This window comes from Arvicola amphibius, chromosome 4, assembly GCF_903992535.2.
Source record: "Arvicola amphibius chromosome 4, mArvAmp1.2, whole genome shotgun sequence".
In the NCBI taxonomy this organism is placed as follows: Eukaryota; Metazoa; Chordata; class Mammalia; order Rodentia; family Cricetidae; genus Arvicola; species Arvicola amphibius.
Window position 1 is genome coordinate 85,402,193 of NC_052050.1, and position 22,948 is coordinate 85,425,140.

Sequence of the window (22,948 nt, forward strand, 5' to 3'; positions counted from 1 at the left end):
TAGTGAAAGGGGAGGTTGGGGTGGGACGCTGATGCTGAAGGAACACAGAACCCGTGGGAGGTTCCCAGTTCCTTTCCACGTGGACTCTGCCATGCTGGGTGTTAAAGAGCAAGAGCAGCAGGCCCTTTAAAATGTACCATGGGTGTGCTGCCTGCACGGATGGAGCAGACCTGTATGTCCCAGTGATACCCACGACCATAAGCTCCTCAGTGCAATCTTCTGCCCTGGTGATGGGAAGGAACTGAGGAATGGTCTGAGGGAGTGGAACACAGGGAGACTCTAGAAACTTCACGTTGCAGAAGAAACCTCCCTGACCACCCCCTCTCAAACCCTTTAGAGACTGCCTTTTCCCCTTCTCCATGCTGAGCTCAGGTTTCTATGGGAGTGAAAAGCCCCAGAGGTGGACCAATCAAAAGAGGAGCATGTGCAAAGTTGGGAAACCCATCATCATTGGAATAGCAGTGTTGCTGGCTATTTAGAATGTTCCCCTTGAGAACCTGTGCACGTATTCAGATTACAGCTTTCCCTTACATGACATGCAGGGCTCTTATCTTCACCCCAGGAGCCCTTCCCCCTAGGACTAAAATAGAGGTGAGAGAGGGGTATTTGGGCCTTTCTCTCCCTTTAGTATGAATTAGTAGTGTGTGGTTTAAATATTGATTTTATGAGAACAATGCCCCCATTTTAATATTCAGTGTTAGTCACAGTGCTCTGTTAAAGATTGGTAAGTAAGGCCAGGAGGAAAGACAGGGTGGTACAGATGGCCAGAAGAGAGAGGGCATGCGGGCTGCAGACATGGCATCCATCAGCCGTTCAGTCATCCTTATAATTGACTGGGGGAAAGGACCCTCACCGCCCAGCACTTCTGTTTTACTAAAACTACTTAAGGCAGTGGGGGATCGGGGGCACTGGGGGCATCCAGCAGGCTCGGTGGCTCATTGTCATTAGCAGCCGGGGCAGGCATGATAAGAAATGACATGGCTTCTTAGAATTCCAAGCAAACAGCTCTCACTAACAGAGCCCTGACTTCCAATGTATTGAAGGGCCGGACAGAAGCAACAAATGAAAATTTAGTATTATTTTGGACTACTCTGGCAAGTAGAAATCATACTTTGAAAGGACACATTTCCCCATACAATTTTGTGGCGTTTATGTTGCCTGACAGAAGCAGAAGTGGTTCAGCATCTTCACGTCGTGAGAAGTTTAAGACGTGAAGATGTGAGAAGTTTAAGGCTGAATACGAGAAAACCCTCTCCCATATCTATCAGAGCACTGGGGGAAGGTAGCATTTTCTCTCTGTAAAGTCGTTTGAATGAGGTCATAGCATATTTAACTGGGATATTATAAGGATGGGAGTTGGAATAAAAACCCATAGAAAGCTTCTGCAGTTTGGGGGCCTCATGAATTCCCTATTCCAATATTTTATTAACAGAACACTGTGTTTATGCTTCACACATCTTAAGAGTTATGACAGAGCCTGGGCTTTGTAGCTGGATTATAAATCCAGTTCTTAGAAGGCTGAAACAGGAGGACACGGGTTCAAGGCCAGCCTGGGCTACTGATTCCATAAACAAGTCATCATGAGCTATAAAGGTCCAGAGAGTTCTAGAATGGTCCAGATCTACAGAACGATGACCATGGAGCATCGGTATAATGCAAAGAGATTTGTCCAGGAGGGCAAGAAGCAGAGCAGCTTAGCTTGTTGAGTCCCCTGACTAGAGGCTGTGTGGTTACATTGTAATCTAGAGAAGAGTAAATTGGTTAAGCTAAGCCTAGGAGGAAGCTGGCTCTTCAGAAGGCAGATTGTCTCCACTCAAAGACTTGCTTTTATTGTGGGTGGATGGGGGGGTTGTGTCAGACTGAGCAGCATTGTTGTCATGAGAAACTGAGTCAGCCAAGGTCTCCCTAGCCTCTCCAAGCCCTTTCATAAGGACTCATGATAAATTCCTGCCAGGCTATGGTTGTAGCAAAAAAAGCTGTTTATGCTTCCCATGCCAGAAAAATTAAAACTATTTAAACTGGTATGTTTTCTTTTTTCCTTACCCCCGACCCCTTATTCCTTGGTTGTCAGAGAATTCAGCCAGACCCTCTGCTATTTCTGTCTGCCCGGCTGTGATGCCTGCATTCCCTAATACTGCTTCTGGTAGTAAACACTTCAGGCTGTTGATAGCGCACTGTGTGTTTCAAGCTGTCAGTCATTTCACATACTGGAAGGAAGTGAGTGTCCTTAAATCTCCATATTTGTAAGATGATGTGAAAAAAATATGAGCAATTAATAAAATAACCATGAAGCCCTTTAACAGACTTGAAAGGCGGGCTAGAGGACTTCTGTCACTTAATTCCTGTCCTGACCGGTCCTAAGAGGGCAGGCCGAGGACTCTGCATCCTTGATCCTCTCTGTTGTTGGTGGTACACTGTGTTGAGCCTCTGCAGCTACCTTGGGAAACACACCCATCAATGAGGGGTGCCTTAAAGCCAGTTTAGGTCTCCCGGTTACCTGTTTGCAGGCTTCTATGCAGGGACTAGATCGAACACCTCTCCTATACCTGTCCTTGGCCAGAAGATGTGCATGAAGACAGGAGGTGGCTCCTAAGGCAGACAATAGATTGTCTTCCTCAGTGGCGCTTCTACTTCTAGAAGAAGGGCTGTCAGAGCTTGGGTGTCTGTGAAGCTTTTGGAATTAAATTAAGATAAATTGAGTATAATTGAAGCGACGGGTACCACACGGAGAAGAATTAAATTGAATTGCCTACTCTTGCCTCCCATCAGGGGAATGGCTCACCTTTGCTAGCAATCAGTTCTAACAGAGCGAGGGTAACACAGCTTTTCTGAACATCATGTTTAGAATTTAAGTACGTGTTTACTCGGAAGGTATTTACTATATATGTCTTACATTCAGGGCCTGTGTTGGGTGTCTGTGAACGCAGTGGTAGACAAAACACTCAAATTTTCAGCCCGTTAGGAGCTCCACCTAGGAAAGAGACCAGCACCAGACAGTCTGATGCATAAAGAAATGCCTAATTGAGGACTGGGAGACATGCTGAAGCGGAAAAGTATAAGGCTGAGTAGGAAGAATCCCGAAGTAGAAACTGTTAGAGTAAATTGTCCCAGAGCAGCAGTGGTAGCTACAAGCCAGGTGAGGGCAGTAGGCTTTATGGTGTCTGGGTAAAGGCAAAAGCACAGAGCTTAAGAGTGTGTGAGATCCGCTCTGATTGCTTCTGAGAGGATCAAGGTTGGAAGATCTCTTTGAGAGACACTTTGATGAGCTACCCTTGGTGGACAGAAATAGTCTAGTCATGTTACAGAGGCGGAATCGGAAAGAAGTTGGCCACAAGATGGACTGGCCAGATAAAGTGTCAAAGGTGCCTGAAGCCTCCCATACACATGGCTAAGGGAGGGGAGGATGGGCTTCCATGTGGCAGGTTATAAAAGAGGATCGGGTGGAAGTCTAGAGTAAATCAAGAGAGGACGATCGAGGATTCTAAGTAAGCACGTGCAGTCTAGAGGCCTGCAAGATGCACGCCTGAAGTTGTCAAGTAGAAGGCTGCGCACATGTGGATCCTGCAAATGTTTGTGGAAATCCTAGCCTGTATCTTGTCCTGGGATGGGAGTGGGATGAAGATAGTGGTAATAGTGATTCCTGACCTCTGGAGACGTAGTACCAACTGCTTGTGATGCTGAGATGGTGTGTGGGGAGACACTACTACCAAAGGTGGGAAATGACTCTAAAAATAGGAGGTGGTGTGTGTGTGTGTGCATGTGCATGTGTGTGTGCATGTGCGTGTGTGTGTGCGTGTGTCATGAGGAAACGAGGAAGATAGAAGATAGATAGCACTTTTGGGGGGGGGCAGCAAAAGTGAAAGTAGACAGAGGGCCAGACTGAAGGGGTAAAATTCCCTCTGAATGAGCCCTAACCCCACCTGAACTGTGTCCTCCCAGAGGTGGGTGGAGGAGTACCAAATTCTCAACTCCAGCTTGCCACAGTCATGGGGGTGTGAGTTTACAAAAATGTTGATGAATAAATGAAGGTCTTTAGGAAACCTACCCCACCCCCTGCAGAAGCTTGAGATCAGTAGACACGGTTGCCCTGGAGAAAGCAACATTTCTATTCCCTAAACCCAATGAACACAGAAGTGTGGCTGAGGGCTATCTCTATGTTCCCAGACCCGAGCCAAAGCCTCTTGAAAATCACCCAGATGTAGTGGGTATAAATTTGCCTCCTGTGCTGGTGAGCTAAAAGATGACAACTTTCATTTTCTTTAAATCACATTAACTATAACCCATGGCAGCCCTGGCCAGAGTTAGCTGACATTGACAAGGAGCCCATCTCAAGTGCTCATCTGGCCCTCCCCGCAATGAGGGCATTAGAGTCTCTGGAACTCTCTCCAGTGTCCATAAACAGCCTTCTCATAAGGCTACCACACGATTGCTGATATTGCTGGTATTGTCATTGTCCAGGAATTTAACATCCTTAAGAGAAAGTGCTGATTGAGGTGGGATCGGGTCAAGGACTAACTGGGGTAGGGACAGTCGTCTCTAAGGTGTGCCAAAGGCAACTTGACACAGAAAATTCTGTGAACTGCTGTGTCTTTTTCCTAAGCATCTATGAACACGGAGGCAGTGTGAGAAGGTTCCAGATCCTTCTACTCCAATTGTGGCCATCCACCACCTCCACCAGCAGAATTGCCTGGAAGCTTATGGAAAATGCAGACTCCGAGGTGCCAGCCTAGACCTCAGCAATCAGAATCTCTTTAGATGACCCACTGGTGGGTACTAAATCCCTTGAAGCTTGACAAACACTGCTGAAGCACACAGTGGGTGTTCAGTAAAATGTAGTCTCAGTGTGTGTGTGCATCCTCCTCAACCTGCTTTCGTTCATTAACTCTTAATGCGTTCATATTGTATATGGAACCAAAGTCATGAGCCCTTGCTAGGAGGACTGGTACAGAGTGGGGCTTTGCTATTCTGTTTCACTTCCTCCCCTCTCCAAATCTGGGGAGTCCTTCCTGCCTTGTTTGCTTGTTTGAGACAGAGTCTTACACTATAGTCCGGGTTGGCTTCAACCTGGCAGTCACATCCTCCTACGTCAGCCTCCTAAATGCTGAGATCGCAAGCATGGATCACTGTGCTGTCTGGTCTTACCAACCACATTGGTCCCTCTTCTTCCCCTTATAGGGGCCGCTCACTGGAAATGCCTACCCAGAAGCTCCCTTAGGCACCAGGTCTGAAACTTGAGCATCCATCCGAGCCCCCACTGCTACTAGGCTCATTAAGCACTGATGGCAGGGCAGAGCCTGCTCTCTAGAGGCTCAGATTCAGTGAGTGTGAGGTGTATTCTAAACAGGCACCCTGATAGCTACTGCTGCTGTGGGCAGGAGGAACACTTGAAGGAGCTACTACTGGGGAAGGGAACAAAGGCCCAACCTCTGCAAAAAGGGAGGAATGAGAGTAGAGAGAGTGGAAGGGGAAATCCAGCAAGGCTGAAGCACAGATAGATATTTCAGGTGCTCTGCCCTCCACCACCTTACGTTGAGTGGTGAAATTATATTGCCTGAACATGATTGCCATGCATAGTTCCTGTTCTCATCCATCTGGAGAGGAAGACCCAGGGGAACGATATAACATCCTTTATCTCTGGTGACCTTGGGCCTGCCCTGTGCACAACTGCTTCTTGCCTTGGCTCTTAGGATGCGTAGATTAGGACTTGCAGGCTTGTCCACATCTCACAATTTTTGGAAGGCGTCTCTACTCCTACTCCCAAGCTCATACAGCCTTTCTCTCCGTAGCCTGGACTTGTCATTGTGAAGCCTGGCATCGTCCGCTGCATGTATTTGCAAGTAAAATGTCCAAGTGCAGGAGAGAGGTCTGGGCAGGGGCAGCCAGAGGCAGTGAAGTGTATCAGACAAGTGGCCCATGGAGCAGGCAGCCCTGCGATGAGTTCCTCTGCTGGGAATGGCAACCCTGTCTCTCGCTTGTGGGGCCTCCTGCCACCTCTCCCCCGAGCATGGAGAGACAGGAATGCCCTTGAGAGGCCCACGGTCAAAGTCAAGTCATCATGCCTGGTGCTTCCTCTCCCCAGGGCATCCTGCAGAAAGGTCTTGCTGCAGCTGCCTATCTTTAACGTTTGTCAGTGCAGGCACTAGCTGAAGGTGGCTTGGGACAAGCTACCTTACCTCTTTGAGCCCAAATCTCCTTGACTATGAAATGTGTGTATACTGGCATCTACTTCCCAGCTAGGCTATAAAGATTGTCAAGGAGGATGTTTATCCACTGTTTGGTAAATGTTTGGGTCATAGAAGGAGGCAGGTGAATCTGAGCCCCTACCTTCCAGCAGCCCTACTCTGTTTTGGATATCAGGGCTCCTGTCGTCATTTCTTCCTGGACCATCAGTTGTTTTGGAGAATGAGCCAGGTCTGATTCCCTTTTTCCATACATTCAATCAGTCTCCATAGGTCTACTGAAGTCCTACTGTGTGCTAATCCTGTGGATCCTGTGGTAGGGGCCTCTGACCCTGGCGCTGCTCACAGTATGAAAACATTAAGGGTTAACACATGAAAGGAGAGGGTGGAGGAGAATCTTCACAAAGACTGCACGTTGTTGAGTACCTGCTTTGTGCTTCAGCAGTTCCATGCAAATTTCAGGGGACTTAGTGCCCACCTGCAGGTCCTATGATGAGAGTCTGATCCTGAGGTCTGGGTTGGTGCCTGAAAGTCTGCATTTCTTACAAGCTTTTAGGCAATTCTGCTGCTGGTAGTGGATGGTCATACTGGTTAATGAAGTAAAAGAAGCTGGAACCTTTCTGGACTGCGTGGCTTATTGTTCAAAGATGCTTAGAAATGAGGAAATGGGTTGCGTGGGATTAGATGCCTTGCTCAAGATCTCATAGCTAGCTAGCCCCAAAGTCAGGCAAGCCTGGCTTATTCTTGCTTGGTGAACTCACTGCTATGAAGATCTGTATCTCACCCATCAGTCACTCAGGAAATAGACATATGCCCTAGATTCATTTCTGTTGCTGTGATACTGATTTTTCTAGTCTCATGAAGTCCAGGACTCCCTGCCTAGGGAATGATGCAACCCAGGGTGGGCTGGATCTCTCCACATCAATTGATTAAGATAATCTCACATGTACAGGACTACAGGCCAACCTAATGCAGATAAAACCTCACTGAGACTCTCTTCCCAGTTCATTTCAGGTTGTGTCAAGTTGACAACTAAAGCTGACCATTACAATAGCCCAGTGTCTACTGAGAAGAATAGCATAGCCTTCTATTGTAAAATACCATTTGGAAACCATGACCTCTGAGCCCAAAGTCAACCAGAACGAAAGCAAAGAAAGGATCAAAATCTTCAGTTTCCACATGTCATACACTAACTATAGACATTTAGGATCTGGAGTTCTGGAGCAGTTGATGGTATTATAGATGAAAGGACCAAAGCCTGTAGTGGAGCAGAGATTTTCCCAAGATTCCTCAGCTTGTTGATAGCAATGTTTGGGCTAGACTCAAGTCTCTTGATCTCTACTCGCTATAAGTCCCCTGGTTCAACCAGCTTGCTAAGGTGGTGGCCTACATAGCTCCTGTGTAGAAAACAGACACAAGGAGCAGTGAACAGCATCCTTGTAGAGCTACACCATGTCGTTCTGCTAACTGAGTCCCATGGGCTCCTGGGAGACCTATGGGTCCTCAGAAGATAATTGGCTGACTTCAGAATGACAGGGACTGTCCTCTCTCCATGTGCTGCCTGTCTTAAAATGGTTCTATGCAGCAGATAACACTCTGAAGTTGAAAGGCCTTAAAAATTCCCAAATGGAACTTGTAACCCCACTCTGCCAGAGTGTAATTGACGACTTGATTCAGTGCTATAAGCATTTATGGTCTTAATTATAGCATGATGTCAATTATGTTGATGCTTCATTATAGGACGATAGTAGTTTACAAAGGTATGCAGCCAGCATTTTAATTTCTTTTTTGGAAAGAGGTGGGCATTGGTAGAGCTCAGAATTGGCAGTCCCCAAGTCTTAGCTGTATCTATGTTCCTTATTCAATGATATGTCACTAGTGATACATCAACAAAGGGAAGAGGAGCTCTCAGTACTGGGGTAGGACTGTCCTGGTTGGGACAAAAGAGTCAGGTGGAATCAATAAAGGCCTCCTGGAGGAAGAAACACCTGTGTGGATCCTTAAACGATCATTGTTCCTGTTGCTGGAGCATAAAGAAAGGAATGGAAGAAAGTCTACAGTAGACAGTACAGAGAAGAATGCAGCAGGATCCAGAGGGCAGGCAACATTGAATGCCATTGTAGGGTGTGGAGTGTGGGGTGTCTAAGCAAGAGGGAATCATGGGAAGGGATCACACGTGCAGTACCCATGGGGGTCAGGATGGCAACAGGAGATAACCGGGTGAGGGGACCAGCTGTCCCCGTATGACTGGAACCGAGGGGCTTTCTGGTTCCATGTCCACTTGGATGGGCTGGACACTATGAATAAGACAGCTTTAGCCACCTGGAAAGGTTGTGTCCTTCCGTCCCTGCAGGGAGGAACTCACAGAGCTAGGGGAACATAGCCCGGTATTTCTAAACCCATGGGAAACAGAGAACTGTTTCCATATATGGTCTTTTCTGGTTTGTACATGCTGGCCTTATGGTCAAGAGTTTTTAGAAAGTGGGGTCAATCAGACGAAGCATTTCTGTGGGCTGTGGCTCATCCCGCTGCCCAGCCACAGCCTCCTAGATGCACTTTCAGATGACTGCCACTCTCTAGAGGGAAGCCTGTGGTCATCTGTTTAGTTCGTGACTTGAAGCTCTCCATCAGATTCAGATGCTGAGCACAGGATTGATGGATCAAAGAGGATGCACAGTGGTCGCTGGGACACCTATTCACCTAGTCAATGCTCTGAAAGGTGAAATCAGTGTGCAACAACGCCATGCCCTGCCCTAAGATGGAAATCTAAGATAAATCTCAAGTATGAGACTTAATTATGGGTTTTGTTCGATTCTGTATTGGTATCATGACACCCCTGTGACTGATACTGGACTCAGAGGGAGAGGAAACAATCATTTTGTTTGTGGGAACTTGGAGGGTCAGGTGACTGCAATTTGGAGGGTGGGGAGGTTGTGTAGTCATTGTAACCATAGGCTCATACAACTGGCCTTTAGTCTCAGCTCTGCCGCTTTCAGATGTTGGGGAGAAGCACCTAGTCTTCCTCTACCTATGTTAGAGAATCTAGTTTGTTGGATAGCATCCCCCAAAACCCCGCTCCATCCCCTCTCTAAGCTTTAATTTCTATTAGACTTCTGTCAGGAGTTTTGCAGCCTGGTGGGGCAAGAGAGTCAGCAGGGGATTTATAGAACAAGTCAGTCCAAAGCTGACATCTTTCTTTCCTTTTCTAGATGGAATTAGCAGATAGTCTGCTTCGGTAATGCTGATCTGATATCTGGGCACTACCAGGCCAGCTCTCTCAGTGGTGTATTTCATTGTGTCTCTTGCCTTTTCTTTAACCGAGTGTGGGGAGGAGCACGGGTATGGGAGCTGGGTGCAGGGAAGAAGTCACTGATGCAGATCTGTGGCCAGGAAGCCTTCTGCTCCAAGGCAGAGTTCGGGGCAAGAAGGGGGTTATTTGCATCCATGCCAAGCTGCATTGTCACCCTTATTAATGGAGTAGGAGTTGCAGGCCACTAAACTAATGCTGACTGCAGAGGACTGGGATCGTGGGGCACTGCTACCATTCCAAAGGATAAGAAAGGGGACAAATGGTATTGAAGAGGGAAGAGGGGAGAAGAGGGGGAAACAAGGGTAGGGGAGGGTAAATTAGTATGATGTCATTTGAAAACTTTCAAGGCAATGAATGAATGGATAAGCGGCATTCCCAGAGCAGGGAGGCCAATGCCAGGAAAGGATCCTGCCCATGAGGAGTCAGAGCCCAACAGGAAGGCTTGGGTTGGTTGGCAAGGCTGTGTCCAGACCAGGGTCAGCCAGCATGGGAAACTCAGGAATGGGTTTTAGTCCTCCTGTTCTCTCCTCCTTGAGGCTGGGCATGTGCAGGCATGCTACATTTAAAAGGGCTTTGCAGGAACTCATTACCGTGAACCCTGGGAGTCAGTTTTTCAGTCACCCCTGAGTTCAGCTTCATAGGGGTGTTTTCATCATTGGGATGAGCTTCATAAAAGCCACAGCCTCATGATCCTGCCACTGTTAGCAGATGAAATAGCACTCCCTTTATAGAAACGAGGAGCTAGGGCTTCGAGTAGCTTTCTTTACCTTGTCAGCAGAGCTGGCCCAGAGGCAACACAGTAGGCAGGTGCCAGCATGCCATCCCATTACCTACAGATTGAGTTTTGCCGCCCAGAGCCTGCCATTCCGGACCCTTCCACATCTCTCACGATCTCCCCCTGTGAACTTCTGCAGCACCAAAACCCCTTGCCCGTTTCCACCTCTGCCTCTGTCCTCATTCTGTTCCACTGTCTAAAAGTGGGGCAGCCATTTCTCAGCATTTGTACTATCAACTCCCTTCGCCAGCCTCTGGCAGACATCACTAATCGATCACCACAGTCTTTCCTGCTGAGCTAAGACTTGGCCTTAAAATCATTCCCGACACAACTCTCTAGGCAGTCACCACCAATCAATTAAATTAATCAAATTATAAGATGAAAAGTATTTTCTGTTATATATCTAAGATGTCATTTCCCATTCTTAGTTTAATCTCTTTCGACCTTGCCATTCCTCAAATCTACATTCTCTTTGAACGTTCCCTTGAATATCTCTAACCTACTTCTGTCTTCACTTAAAAGCCCAGCGCAAGCGTTACCTACAGACTCATTTTACACTTGTCGCTCAGCATCCTAATGCATGTGTCTTTGTCCACGTGACCAGAGTGTCTTAAGGATGATTTTAGTGGCATCTTAGACTGGGTCACTCTTTGCTTTGTGGGGTGTCCTATGCATTACAGGGTGTTTAATCAGCACTAGCCTTTACCCAGCAGACACAGAAGCAGCTCTGTTTCTCGTTTGTGACAGTGACAGTGGATCGAAGGAGGTACTAGCAAGAAGAGGGGCTTGATGTTCATGAGAAGTTGTCATTAGTCTTCTGTGGTCCCCAGAAACCACAGGAGACTAACTGAGGAATCCTGTCATCCATAATGCAATCTTGCCCACAGAAGACTCTGGTCTAGCCTGGCCTGTCTCCCTGTGAACATATCTATCTGCCTACCCTCTGTCCCTTTAAATTGTGAAGGCTTTGCCAAGGGAAAAGTGGGAAGATACTATGTACATTCTCATCTGCAATGTAGCTTCTGGATCCAGGAAGAGGTTTCAGTTACCCTCTACCAGTCAACCGGAAGCAAATTTGGACAGGTCAACTCACTGTTACTGGGGTACCAGGAAGGGACAGAGGCTGCACAGTGGGAGAGACATCTTAGAGAACTCTCCTCTTGGGGCTTCTGACTTCATCCCCACTCCAATGCTACAGCTGGCATCATAACCACACTCCCAAAGAGAAAATGGGATCTTAAAGAGATAACGCACCCTGTCCAGAGTCCTAGGTCCTATCAAAGAAAGTTGAGCCTCCATCCCAGGACATACTTGTCCCAGCAATGCTACCAGCATGGAACAATAGATGTTTCCTAGTTCATGGCATTGGTATTACGTCAGGAACCTCTGCCCATGGGAAGAGCCCAAAGTAGTGCGGATAATGGAGTCTCCTTGGGACTTACACTCATCATGAGAGTCTTAAAGCCGTATAGCATAGTTATTGAGCAGCTGGTTGTCTGTGTAGCTGTGTTTTCCTTCATGATTGGTCTGCCTGCCTTCATCTCCACCCGTGCAACCTTACCTAAGCGTTAGTGAGTATTCATCTCTTTTTCTCCCTCCTTCATTCCTATGGGAGCATAGAAGACACCTAGACTATTTCCTAATATTCAAGAGATTTCTGACAACAGCACTAAGATGAACTATATCATTGTTTTGCTTCACTGAGCCTTGAATTATTACTTAATTTTAATTACAATAAGTTATGATTTCAATAGTCCCCTTTTCCTTAAGAAAAGAGAGCAAAAGCGTTTGTGGAGCCAAGCTGGTCTAGAAAAGTTCTATCATCTCCTTGCTCCTTGACATCCTCATCTGTAAGGTATAAGCAAACAGTATTTTCAGCATCTAGTAAATGTTGACATCTTTGTGTGCCTTCCTGTTTCAGTGATAGAGCACTGACCCAAACCAACTCAGGGATGAAAGGGTTTATTTACACTACACCTTGTTGTCCATCAATGAGGGAAACCAAAGCAGGAACCTGGAGGCGCCAAATGAAGCAGCAGCCATGGAGAAAAGCCTTGCTTCCAGGCACACGTTCAGTGACCTTTCTTATATAGCCCAGGTCCACCTGCCCAGGGGTGGCAACACCCTTAGTGGGCTGGGCCCATCTACACTAATTATCAAAAAATCCCCTATAGGCCAGTTGATGGAGGTAGTTCTTCAAGTAAGGTTCCCTCTTCCCAGCTGCGTCAACAGCCAAGATCAGTCGGCAAGTTGGTAAAAGAGGAGGAGTATTTGCCCCAGTTGGTCTGTAATAAATACACCGGGGCTGTTGTGGCCATCGACATAGTTTTCAGCTGTACCTGACACATACACATCTGACTGATGATGGCTTATCTGCCTGCTAATTTGTCTCTTTCCTTGCTTTGACCCTATAAACAACTGTATAGATGGAGAAATAACAGAATTCACCATGGTACTTGGCACACTGTCCTTTAGATGGCGGTTATTATTGTCATTTAGATCACGATTTCCCCATCTCAGATTTCATAGCCTTTTGTGATACCTTTCCCCATAGAGGGTGTGCCCTCGATTCATTTAACCTGGACATACATGTTTGCAGGAGAAGGGTGGAATGTTTCTTAGAACGTGTACCCCAAACTCCAAACCCTATCAGTGCTTCTGACTTAATGGGATAGGGAGTGGGTTTGAGCTGAACAATACCCTACTGTTCAGGACTTACAGATTTTCTTAGGACATCTACTATGGAGCTTGGAAGCCCATCACTGGTGTGAACAATCAGAAGAAGGCTTTCTTTTCCCAATCAAATTTATGATCCTCCCTGCCCATTCCTTTATGGATGAAATGAGAAAAACTGTTTGTTTAGTGAAAAAATGAACCATTCCAATTAATAGCCCATTTCCCGAGCAGGTTGGCCTCTCAGGTGGGTCCCCCAAACTTAGATGGTTTTAAGTGGAGACTGGGAGTTGTTTAGTCAGCAGTGAACTACAGGGACCTGAGCATGCTGAATCTGAAGACAAATTAAATCGATGTCAAACTGGAGTCCACGCGTGCTCCCACAGGAGGGCCAGACTGCTATGAAGTCATCATTTAGTGAACAACAACTTGCTCAGGAGTGATGACACTGCCAGGAACCAGGAATTGCCAACACAAAAGCATAATTGAGCATGTTCTACAAAACCGTGACCCTGGAGACAGTACTTGAGTGGCCCTGTGGAGATGGGCAGGCAGCCGATAGCAAGCTCCTTAAAACTCAGATCGAGAGCTTCTGTTGCCCTAAGAAGAAAAGCCAGACTCCTGTCCCTGACCCTCATTCACCCTTGGGAGATGACCCCTGCCTGTCTTTCGAACATCACCTTGTATTTTATTCTTCCTTGTCCATAGCTTCTGGCCTTGCTGGCTTTACGCTCAGTCTCTCAGACACCTTCAGCCTATCCATCCCTGGGGTCTTTGATTCTGCTCTTCACTTGTCCCATGATGCTAGTCCGGTCTCTTACACAGCTGTTCTCATCACTAGATATTAGCTCCAAGAACACACCACTGTCTACTCAGTCCAAAATAAATGCCCTTGCATTCTGTCCCTGCCCATTGCCTTCTAGTGTTTCCCTAGTAGAGCAAAACTACTGTCTACAATTGTTTTATGTGTTGTCTTATTACAAACATGTCTTCCTGCTCTTAGCCAGTTCATCTGGAGTGAGAGCCTCTCAAGGAAAGGCCTTTGATAATCTTCACATTGTAGCCTCAGCACCTAGAACCATGCCTGGCACACAGTGGGTACTCACACAGTGGGTACTCAAGAAGTATTTGTTGAACCAAGGAATGTGTAAAAGAGTTACCTCACTCAGACCTGATGGATTGTGAGACATGGGGCAAAAATTCTTCGATTTCTGGCCTCTGCTAAATCAAAAGTGACAATACCTAACTAATTTTCCAGTTTATGGAAGAGGGACCCCATAACGTTCCTTTAGAGATAGGGAATGCCGTAATAAATTCCATCTCTATTAACATTTAGCAAACTTATGCAATATTCAGGTCCCATTCTAGATCTTAGCAATACAGCAGGAAATGAAGGGACACAGTTCTCTGCAGAGTGGAGCTGACACGGAATACGTGATGTGGAGATACAGGTCCATGAAGATACAAGTTTGGGAATCTAAAATGCCCTGGTTTTAATTCCCACAGCAGCACAGACTAAATATCTGTCCAGATAAACTATTTGGCTTTTATGCTTCTCACGTTCTCCGTGTGTAAAATGAGCACACAGATTCTCTCATGTGTGTACTGAGAAGTCCCAGGGAGATGACAAACATAGTCCTGGGAACACAGAACGAATGAATGAGTAGGATCTGCCTTCCACCCACTTTCTCTTGCCACACGATACCCCACTGCTCTCTTTGGAGATCTGAAGTGATCGCACAGGTAGGCCCACGCTCCAACTAGGAGGGGTGTGCTTCACCTCTGAGAAGAGTGGGTGAGGAATACAGGCTCCTCTTCTAGCCTTGACTCAAAGTAGCCTTCCGGCCTCCCTACTGGAGAGTCAGTGACGACAGCTTCCCAAGATGATACCCGCAGTTCTGGCCCTGGTTTACCTAGAGAGTTAAGCTGTCATGAATACCCACTGTATCTGGCAGGGGTGTATGGTGCTAGCCGTCCTGGAGTTATCATGCTCAGGACAGCCATGTTAGGATGCGCACAGGAACACACCACCCAGGAGGCACCTCTCTCTTCTCTCATGATTTCTGCCTTTGACATGGAACAGGTCACACAGACCCCTTAGAGGTGTGCTCACTTCCCCAAGAAGGAAGGGAACTGGATTTCCCTACCACACAGTGGGACCTCTGGGTAGCAAAGGCATTTCAATTCACACAAAGACAGGCCCTTCCTAAAGTCAGACAACTGAGGGATCAAGGTTTCCAAAAAGACAGTGATAGAGAATGTTTTTGAACAATTTGGACTCCTACCTTCCAGCAACTGTCGCCAAGTGAAAGAAATCCCCCAGCCTGCTTTGCTTCAAGAGGCACACACTCTGTTTACTGAGCAGCTGGACTTGAGACATGGTACCCAAAGGTCTCTCAGAGTTGAAGGGCACATAGCTGCTGGTGCCACACTGCAATGGGGAGCAGTAAATGGTTTTGCAGACTGTCACTGGTAGACAGTGCAGTCCACCAGTCCAGGCTGGGCATTTCCTCTGAGCAGGCTGTGAATTTTACCTGGTTGATTTGTGTAGTTTTCTAGATTACAGCCAGCAGCATAACAATACTAATAATAGCAATAATAATAATAATAATGATAGCAGTTGGCACTTATTAAAGGCACTCTACATTCCAGGCTCCTTATATAAATTAATCCTTTGTTTGTTCTCCATAATAAGGATTGTTTTAAATCTTCTTTGACATACTAGACAAGCAAAGCACACAAGTTCCTGCTCAAGGTCACAGACACATAGCTGAGTTTGGAACCCTGGCTGCCTGGCTCCAAGGCCCCGCTTGTGGCGCTGCATCCAAGAAGCACAAGATACAAATGCCTTGGAACATAGCCTTAGCCACCCTACTGTAGCCCCCGCTGCCCAGCGCTGTACCCAAACTTGGCATTGCTAAAAAAGAAGGCACTCGACACCTCAGCCGCCCTAAAGATTGTTCCAAATTACAACTCCCAGCGGCCTGACAAAGCTCCAAGATGAATGGATTTCAGAACCCTTGCTTTTCCTGACACCATAGCCTCCCACCTCCAGTCAGTCCTGGATCTAGCATACAGACAACACTCGTTTAATCCAAGAATAAAATCTGTTACATAAGCACATAGCAGCCATGGGGGTGAGCAGAGAAGCAACCTGAGAATGGCATTTGGTCACACTTAGTCTCCAAAAGTAAGGCCTTTCAGGAGAACTTTTCATCTCCCCGTGAGCCTGCCTCGGCACGCAAACTTTCCTTCATCTCCTCTTCTCAGTGCTTTCTATATTGTATTATATTTTGGTCTTGCACATTATTTGAAGTTACTATAGCAACGTGTCACCAGTTGGTATCTCATAGTAATGCTGGCATTTAGGTAGCAAGTTCCTGAAGTTGCCTGTTTCACTCCCTCTGTGATCTCATCTCTCCTACCAATCTCAGGTGAGTGGGGGATGCTTCCCAGTAGCCAAGCCCCCCCCCCTCCGTTTTGAGCATCAAAATGGAGCAAATGATAGCTTTTCCTTTGCCCTCAGTTTACTCCAGCACAAGAGTTCTGACTCGTGTGTGCATGCGTTTGTGTGTGTGTGTGTGTGTGTGTGTGTGTGTGTGTGTTTGCATTAAAGCTTGCCGAGTTGAAATGGTTAAATTAGATGCTGTATGCAGAGCTGTTAGTATTCCCAATAATAATATGATAATGGAATGGAGGTGACTTTTAATGCAAAGAAGCCAGGGTAATGATTTGGGGAGAGTTCCTACCAGAACTGAAGTCATCTGATCCATTGCTCACACAGGATTGGTTTTCTCTTGTTCTCCTGCCAGCACATAGTAAAGAGACCCTGACTATTTTCCCCCAGAGCTTTGGTTTTCTCCCAGATGTACGAGACCTCTGAGTGCAGTGATGGGCTGAATTAATTAAAAGAATTGATTGTCTTGGAGAGCTGAGAAGGTCCTATAGCGACAGATTTGCCCCGCCACTCACAGTGTTAAGTAGCCCCTCATCAGCCAAGCGCCTGCAATGATTGTACTTATTTTTACACGTTTGACCTAGTTTCAAACTGTGTCTCTTCGTGCTGTGATTCATTAGCCACATTTTAAGCCACCCGATTGGAGTGAGGTGCCTCTGCCTGGTTTGCGCCAGAGCCTCAGATTCAATTTCTCTCCGGAATTTAATATGCAAGCCCCACTGGTACTCTGTTTCAAGAAGCAATTTCCCATGGAAGCACCTGGCATGCTGCTTTGGTATGGATGAGTGGCTGCCTCATGCTTGGTAGTAAATATATGTTGATTATAGAATTTCTGCCAGGAATAAGAAGAAGAGGGTTCTAATTGGCCCAGATTACAGGGGATCCCCCCAACTCTCTGAGTATACCCCAGGCAACACTGAGGATTTTCTAGGCTGCTGGTGGGGATGGGAGTTTGAACTTTTAATGATCTAAAGTTTGGGCAACATCAACCTTAGGGCTCTGGTGGTTGCCAAGGCAAAAACAGTCTGGTTGTCACCATGACCCGCAATCCCTCCAGGCATTTAAAACATGGCAGGTACGAAAGCATGGTCTCAAACTTGTGAAAACGGAAGCTGGCCAAGACGCAATTGCCATCTTGAAGACAATTCTTGTAAAGGGGCAGGGAAACCTGCCCAAGAAACACAGCAGGATCCCATTATTCTTTCATTCATATTCATATACATGACAAAGCACGTATGACCATCCAATTAGAAAAGACCCTTTAATGAACCTACTGCCTCTGACTCACTCCATTTCAGCTATCTGTTAGCCCCATCTGTGTGATCATCCTAGGACCGATAAGAACGTGAGCTAGCTCGGTTCTGTGGTAGAAAAACAGGATGCTTCCAGTTCGTAATAAAACAGAGTCGCGTTTTGATTAACAGGCAAACGTGAGTGCCTTGTCTAAACTTCCCTCACAGGGCACTGCCAATCCTAGGGAAAGGCACCCAACTGGGCTTTCCTGTGTGCTGATCAGGACAAAGAGATTATCAAGCTGGAAAAAGTGATTTTGGTGGATCTGGGAACTCTGACCCACTGGCTGACTCCTAATAAAACAACGGGGCTTTATTTCATAAAATGGTCAAACTCTCTAGCGGAGAAGGGAAACCTCTCTCTCATTATTAAAAATTTCATTATTAAAAAGAAAAAACAAACCACATAGAAGTTTCCTTAAGCAAATCCTCGGAGAACGCAGCCTGTTCGAGGTAATCCCAAGCAACTTGAGCTCCTCCGAGGTTTGCTCTTTGCATTTTCTCCTCTTCCAATTCAAATCAAGCCATTGGGAATAACAAGCCTTCCGGATCTAGGCATTTGGGGCAGCCTGCAGTTCCGACAATGGTGGATTTTCACCGCACACACACACACACATACACACACACACACACACACACACACACACACACACACACAAGCTCACAGGCTCAGCACTCAATTAGCCCAAGATTTAAAGTAAACTGCTGTCCAAGAGACGACCACATTTTCTCCCACAAGATCACCACTTAGTAAAATAAAAGAAAATGAAGAAGAGACAAAAATAATCAAACCTTCCCATATCTCTTACCTCAAAGCAGTGGAATTACCTGCAGAGGATGTTGCCCCCTTCCTGGTACAACGAGGCAGCCTTTGACCAGAGGCAAGATAACTCCAAATGAAGGAAAAATAAGCCCTTTATGTTGTAATTTTCACTGTTTATATGCAAGAAGTGTAGTGGGTCTGCTCACGTAGGAATAAATAAAAAGCCGAACAAACTGCACGGCAGCTACCATGTGAAAAGGAGAGCCCTCTAGTGGTCACAGGCTGAATTATTTAAGGAAGGAAAAGAAGAGATGGAGGGAGTAGATGAAGCGTATGTACACCACACACACACACACACACACACACACACACACAAACACACACACACACGCATACCTGTCTCTTTAAACTCTACAGTTTTCCTTTCTTACATTCACCCTGGGCAGAGCTATGAAATTAATTTCTTGGTTTCAGTGGGATCTGGTTAAGTTAGCCAGGATGTGGCTATTTCCAGCCTGGATTGAAAGCAGTGAACAATTTCACAAACTCACTACCACCCCCTGGAGGCTTGAGGATGAAATAACAGGCAGGTGACATTTCCCACCCCACCCCCCCAAGGCTGCAGGTTCCTATGTACTAAAGACCCTGAGAGTCGCTTTCAGGCAGATGCCCAAGCTTCCTAAACTCAATGTGAGTGTAGTGGCCACCAGCTCCTGCGCAGCTGACTGGCTTTTATCACAGGGTTCCTTCTTATAAAAGGCCACTCTGCTGTTCCAAAATTACCAATGTTTTTAAGGGAGGACCCTACATTTTCACCTTGTGCGGTTGCATAGCTGGCCCTGTGAATGGGAAAGCTTGCTAGCCCTAACCTCACAAATGAAAAGAACCAGGAAACAAATGAGAACCTGAACCTGTACCTAGTTTGAGCTAGTTTGGCAACTGAGAACATGTAAACCATTTAGTCAACCTAAGAGACCTTTCAAGGAATGCAGAGGAGGCTTCCTGGGGCCATTAGCAGTGCCCTTCCAGCACTAGAACATGCCTACAGGCAGGCTGGTATACAGATACACATGCATGCATGCATGCATGCTTACATATATTTTAAACAACGTGAGAATATTTAAAATAAAGGCTGTAGTCTGTCACACACACACACACACACACACACACACACCCCTTTACTTCTTCCAAACGTGAAACTTTCAAGCAGTGAGAGCCCCTAGGCATCCCCTGTACCCCATCATTCAGCCCACCTTATGTCCTGGGCTGGGCCACAGAGAGAGACCTCCTCTGGCCAAGATGGTACCCTATGGGTTCCTACTAGAAACATTTGAAAATGCCATTTCCAGCCTCCTTGATCAGTGGCCAGTGCTTTCCTTACAAGCTCCCAGAACGTATCTCCTCAAGTGCTGCTTATAGATGCCAGCAGGGCCCAGCATAGACTCTCACTACTCGGGGAGGGAGGATGTAGAAGAGGCTGAACTGATGCCTTCTGGGGCAGGCCTGAGTATATAAGTCAGGCTCCTCCATTCCCAGGGTCCCTTGAAGCTCCACCTCCTCCTCAGGTCTCAGCCTTGATTTCCCTCTTGTCTGAATCCCTTCCTCATGGACATGAGTCACGCTTTCCTGACTAAATAATAACCTCATAAAGGACAAAGGCTGTCTCTTCACATCTCCTTTATCTTCCTTAGCCCCCACAAGTGCCAACCCTGGAAGGCGCTAGGTGTGTTCATGGCTCTCACGGCTGATTGATTCATGGCGATCCAGTAGCTGATCTCTCCACTGAGACTTGCAAGGCACTTAATGGTGCTCTTGGAGCCGCTGATCTTTCCAGGAACTCCTCTGGGAGTAGATATGGGAACAGACGAGACAACGGGGATTTACACAGACAAAAATTATTTACCAGAAAAGGAAGCTGACTGCCCCCAAGGATCTTGACTGGCTTGGGCTGAGTCTCCTAGCATCCACACAGACACAGTTCCCAACGTGCAAACACAGAGATGAAACAGTGGAGATCTGTTCTCAGCTTTGTATCTGGAGCTCTTGGCACAGCTTCGTGCACATAACAGGTCTAATGAATGCTTTTTTCATGAATTATCAGTGAGGACATTTCCTCTCAGGGAGGTCTACACGCCAGGAAGAGGAGACTCTTCACTGGTAGAAGAGTCTCATCAGTACCTGGGAGAACTATATGTTTTCAAGTTTGAAGTCCAGGAGACAGAAAGGACAAGTTTCATGGTCATTACATTTTATTTCTCCCTTCTATTTTGTAGAGTCACTTTGTGGCATGTATGACAGCCATCTTAGACCAGATGGGCGACCAACACTATTCCTTCTATATTGAGACCTTCCAGACCAGCTCAGACCTTGTGGTAAGTCTGCAGAACATGGCAGGGTGGGCATGGGGTATCAGGCAAGACATAGAGAAGAGGGGCAGGGCATCCCATGCTCTGTTTTATTGAGTTTGGGACAAGAAGTTTCCCCTACAGATCTCAAGCATATGTGTTGAAGATTGTGGCATACATGTGTGATTCCTTTTCTTGCATGGCTCATTTCTAGAATGTATTTTACAGTTCATTAGCGTTGAGCGCTGTGACTCCCACATCTAGATTCCATTAGCAAACATTTGTTGATGAATCATGAACGCTTTGGGGTTTAAGACCATGCGTGTTGGAGCCCTAAAATTTTGGGTTGGAATCTTGGATTAGCCACAGTGACCTCAAGCAAGTGAACTTCTCTTAAGCTTCAGTTGTTTTTTTTTGTTGTTGTTGTTTTTGTTTTGTGTTTTTGTCTCTGCACCGGGGACGGGAACATGTGCGTCACAAGGCTTTGAGGGGATCATAGGAGTGGCAGGAAGTACTCAGCAAAAGACAGCTGTCACTATGCGTGACACAAGTACAGAGGAAGTTGGTTCCTGAGCCCAGCTTACCTCTCAGTACTCATCCGCTACACCCACCACCACCACCAGGCCTTTAGCAGACAGTCACCAGCTTGGTTCTCTGCAAAGCTCCAGTATATAGTATATGCTTGGTCCTCATGGTAACCTTGGTAACCTTGTGGGGTAGACATCACCCCGTTCTGATGATGGAGAAGCTGTGACCTTATTCCACACAGGTGACTTTTTCCTAGAAACAAAATTTGCTGGAAAATAAACCAATGCCATTTTCAGGATTTCAGAAGTTAGCTGAAAGCAATGTTTCTAAAATGATATGCTATATAACCTCCTTACTACCCTACCATAAAGACACACACACACACCCAGACACACACACACCCCAAACAGAGCTGATCTACTTTTATCTACTTCATATATTGGGTTTTAGGTGAGATTTTCTTTGAGCAGAGGTTGCAGTGAACATGACAAGCACTGCTTAAGGAAAGAACTGCAGCTGGGCAGGTTCACTCTGGGTGCGAAGCTTTACCTAAATCACCTATGGGATCCGGCTTCATTACCTGCAGCTCAAGACACTCGTGGTACCGGTGGTTCTCGACTTTGCTGTCTGGATTTGTGCTGAATTTATTTTCTCTAAAGATAAAGATGAAGGTTAGCCTGCTGCAAAGTCTGCTGGAGAATGTTTAAATCCACTCTGAACCTCTTTAAAAGAGAGGAAGACCTTTGCCAACTCCCTTTTTTACAAGCTCATATGCATGTGTGACATTTGGATTAGCTGTGCCTCTGCATTGCTAATTAGATGTTCATTTAAATAATAGTGTGTTTGCTCAATGGCCTGAGACAATGCTATATAGTGTGGGTTATTTACCTCTTGAATACATATTTGGGAAGATGATTACAAAATCATCAGCAAATACATTTACTTCTTTATTCTTTAAGACAGAACCAATAGTGCTTTATTTAGAGAGTTCATTTTTAGTTATTATTCATATTGCACTTATATATCTGGTGAGGCAGAATCTTGGTAGATGACTTATAAACTTCCATTTGCAACCTCTTGTAATGACTTTGAATCCCTTAGCCAAAACCTGACCCCTCCCCAATCTGACCCTCTAAAGGACCATAAAAAAAGCATTTAAACAGCCACCGGGATGGAGACAGGGGCAGTCTGTCCTGTGACGTGGGGTGACAGGTGTGCTCGGCACTTTTGCAGGACTTCTTGATGGAGACATTCATCATGTTCAAGGACCTCATCGGGAAGAACGTGTACCCTGGCGACTGGATGGCCATGAGCATGGTTCAGAACAGGTAAGCCGAGCTACCGTGCTTCTGGGGTGGCGCCTGTGTGCTAGCCATCCATGTTAAAGCCGAGCTACCGTGCTTCCGGGGTGGCGCCTGTGTGCTAGCCATCCATGTTAAAGCTGAGCTACCGTGCTTCCGGGGTGGCCCCTGTGTGCTAGCCATCCATGTTAAAGCTGAGCTACCGTGCTTCCGGGGTGGCGCCTGTGTGCTAGCCATCCATGTTAAAGAGCACCGGCAGCAATAGGTGGGAGAGAAGGGATAATTGTCAACAGACCCTTTCCTTTCTGTGCTCAAACACAAGGGA

General features: G+C 46.5%; 1 protein-coding gene across 2 annotated transcripts in view; it reads left to right on the plus strand.

The window, feature by feature from the left end:
* The window catches only part of Dock2 (dedicator of cytokinesis 2), a 414,772-nt gene that overhangs the window by 295,127 nt on the left and 96,697 nt on the right, over positions 1 to 22,948 (plus strand). For both annotated transcript variants that reach the window (XM_038325610.1, XM_038325611.1), the window contains exons 28-29: positions 20,723 to 20,821; positions 22,556 to 22,650. In XM_038325610.1, the coding sequence (XP_038181538.1) occupies positions 20,723 to 20,821; positions 22,556 to 22,650 (194 nt within the window). The remainder of the gene's footprint in view (positions 1 to 20,722; positions 20,822 to 22,555; positions 22,651 to 22,948) is intronic.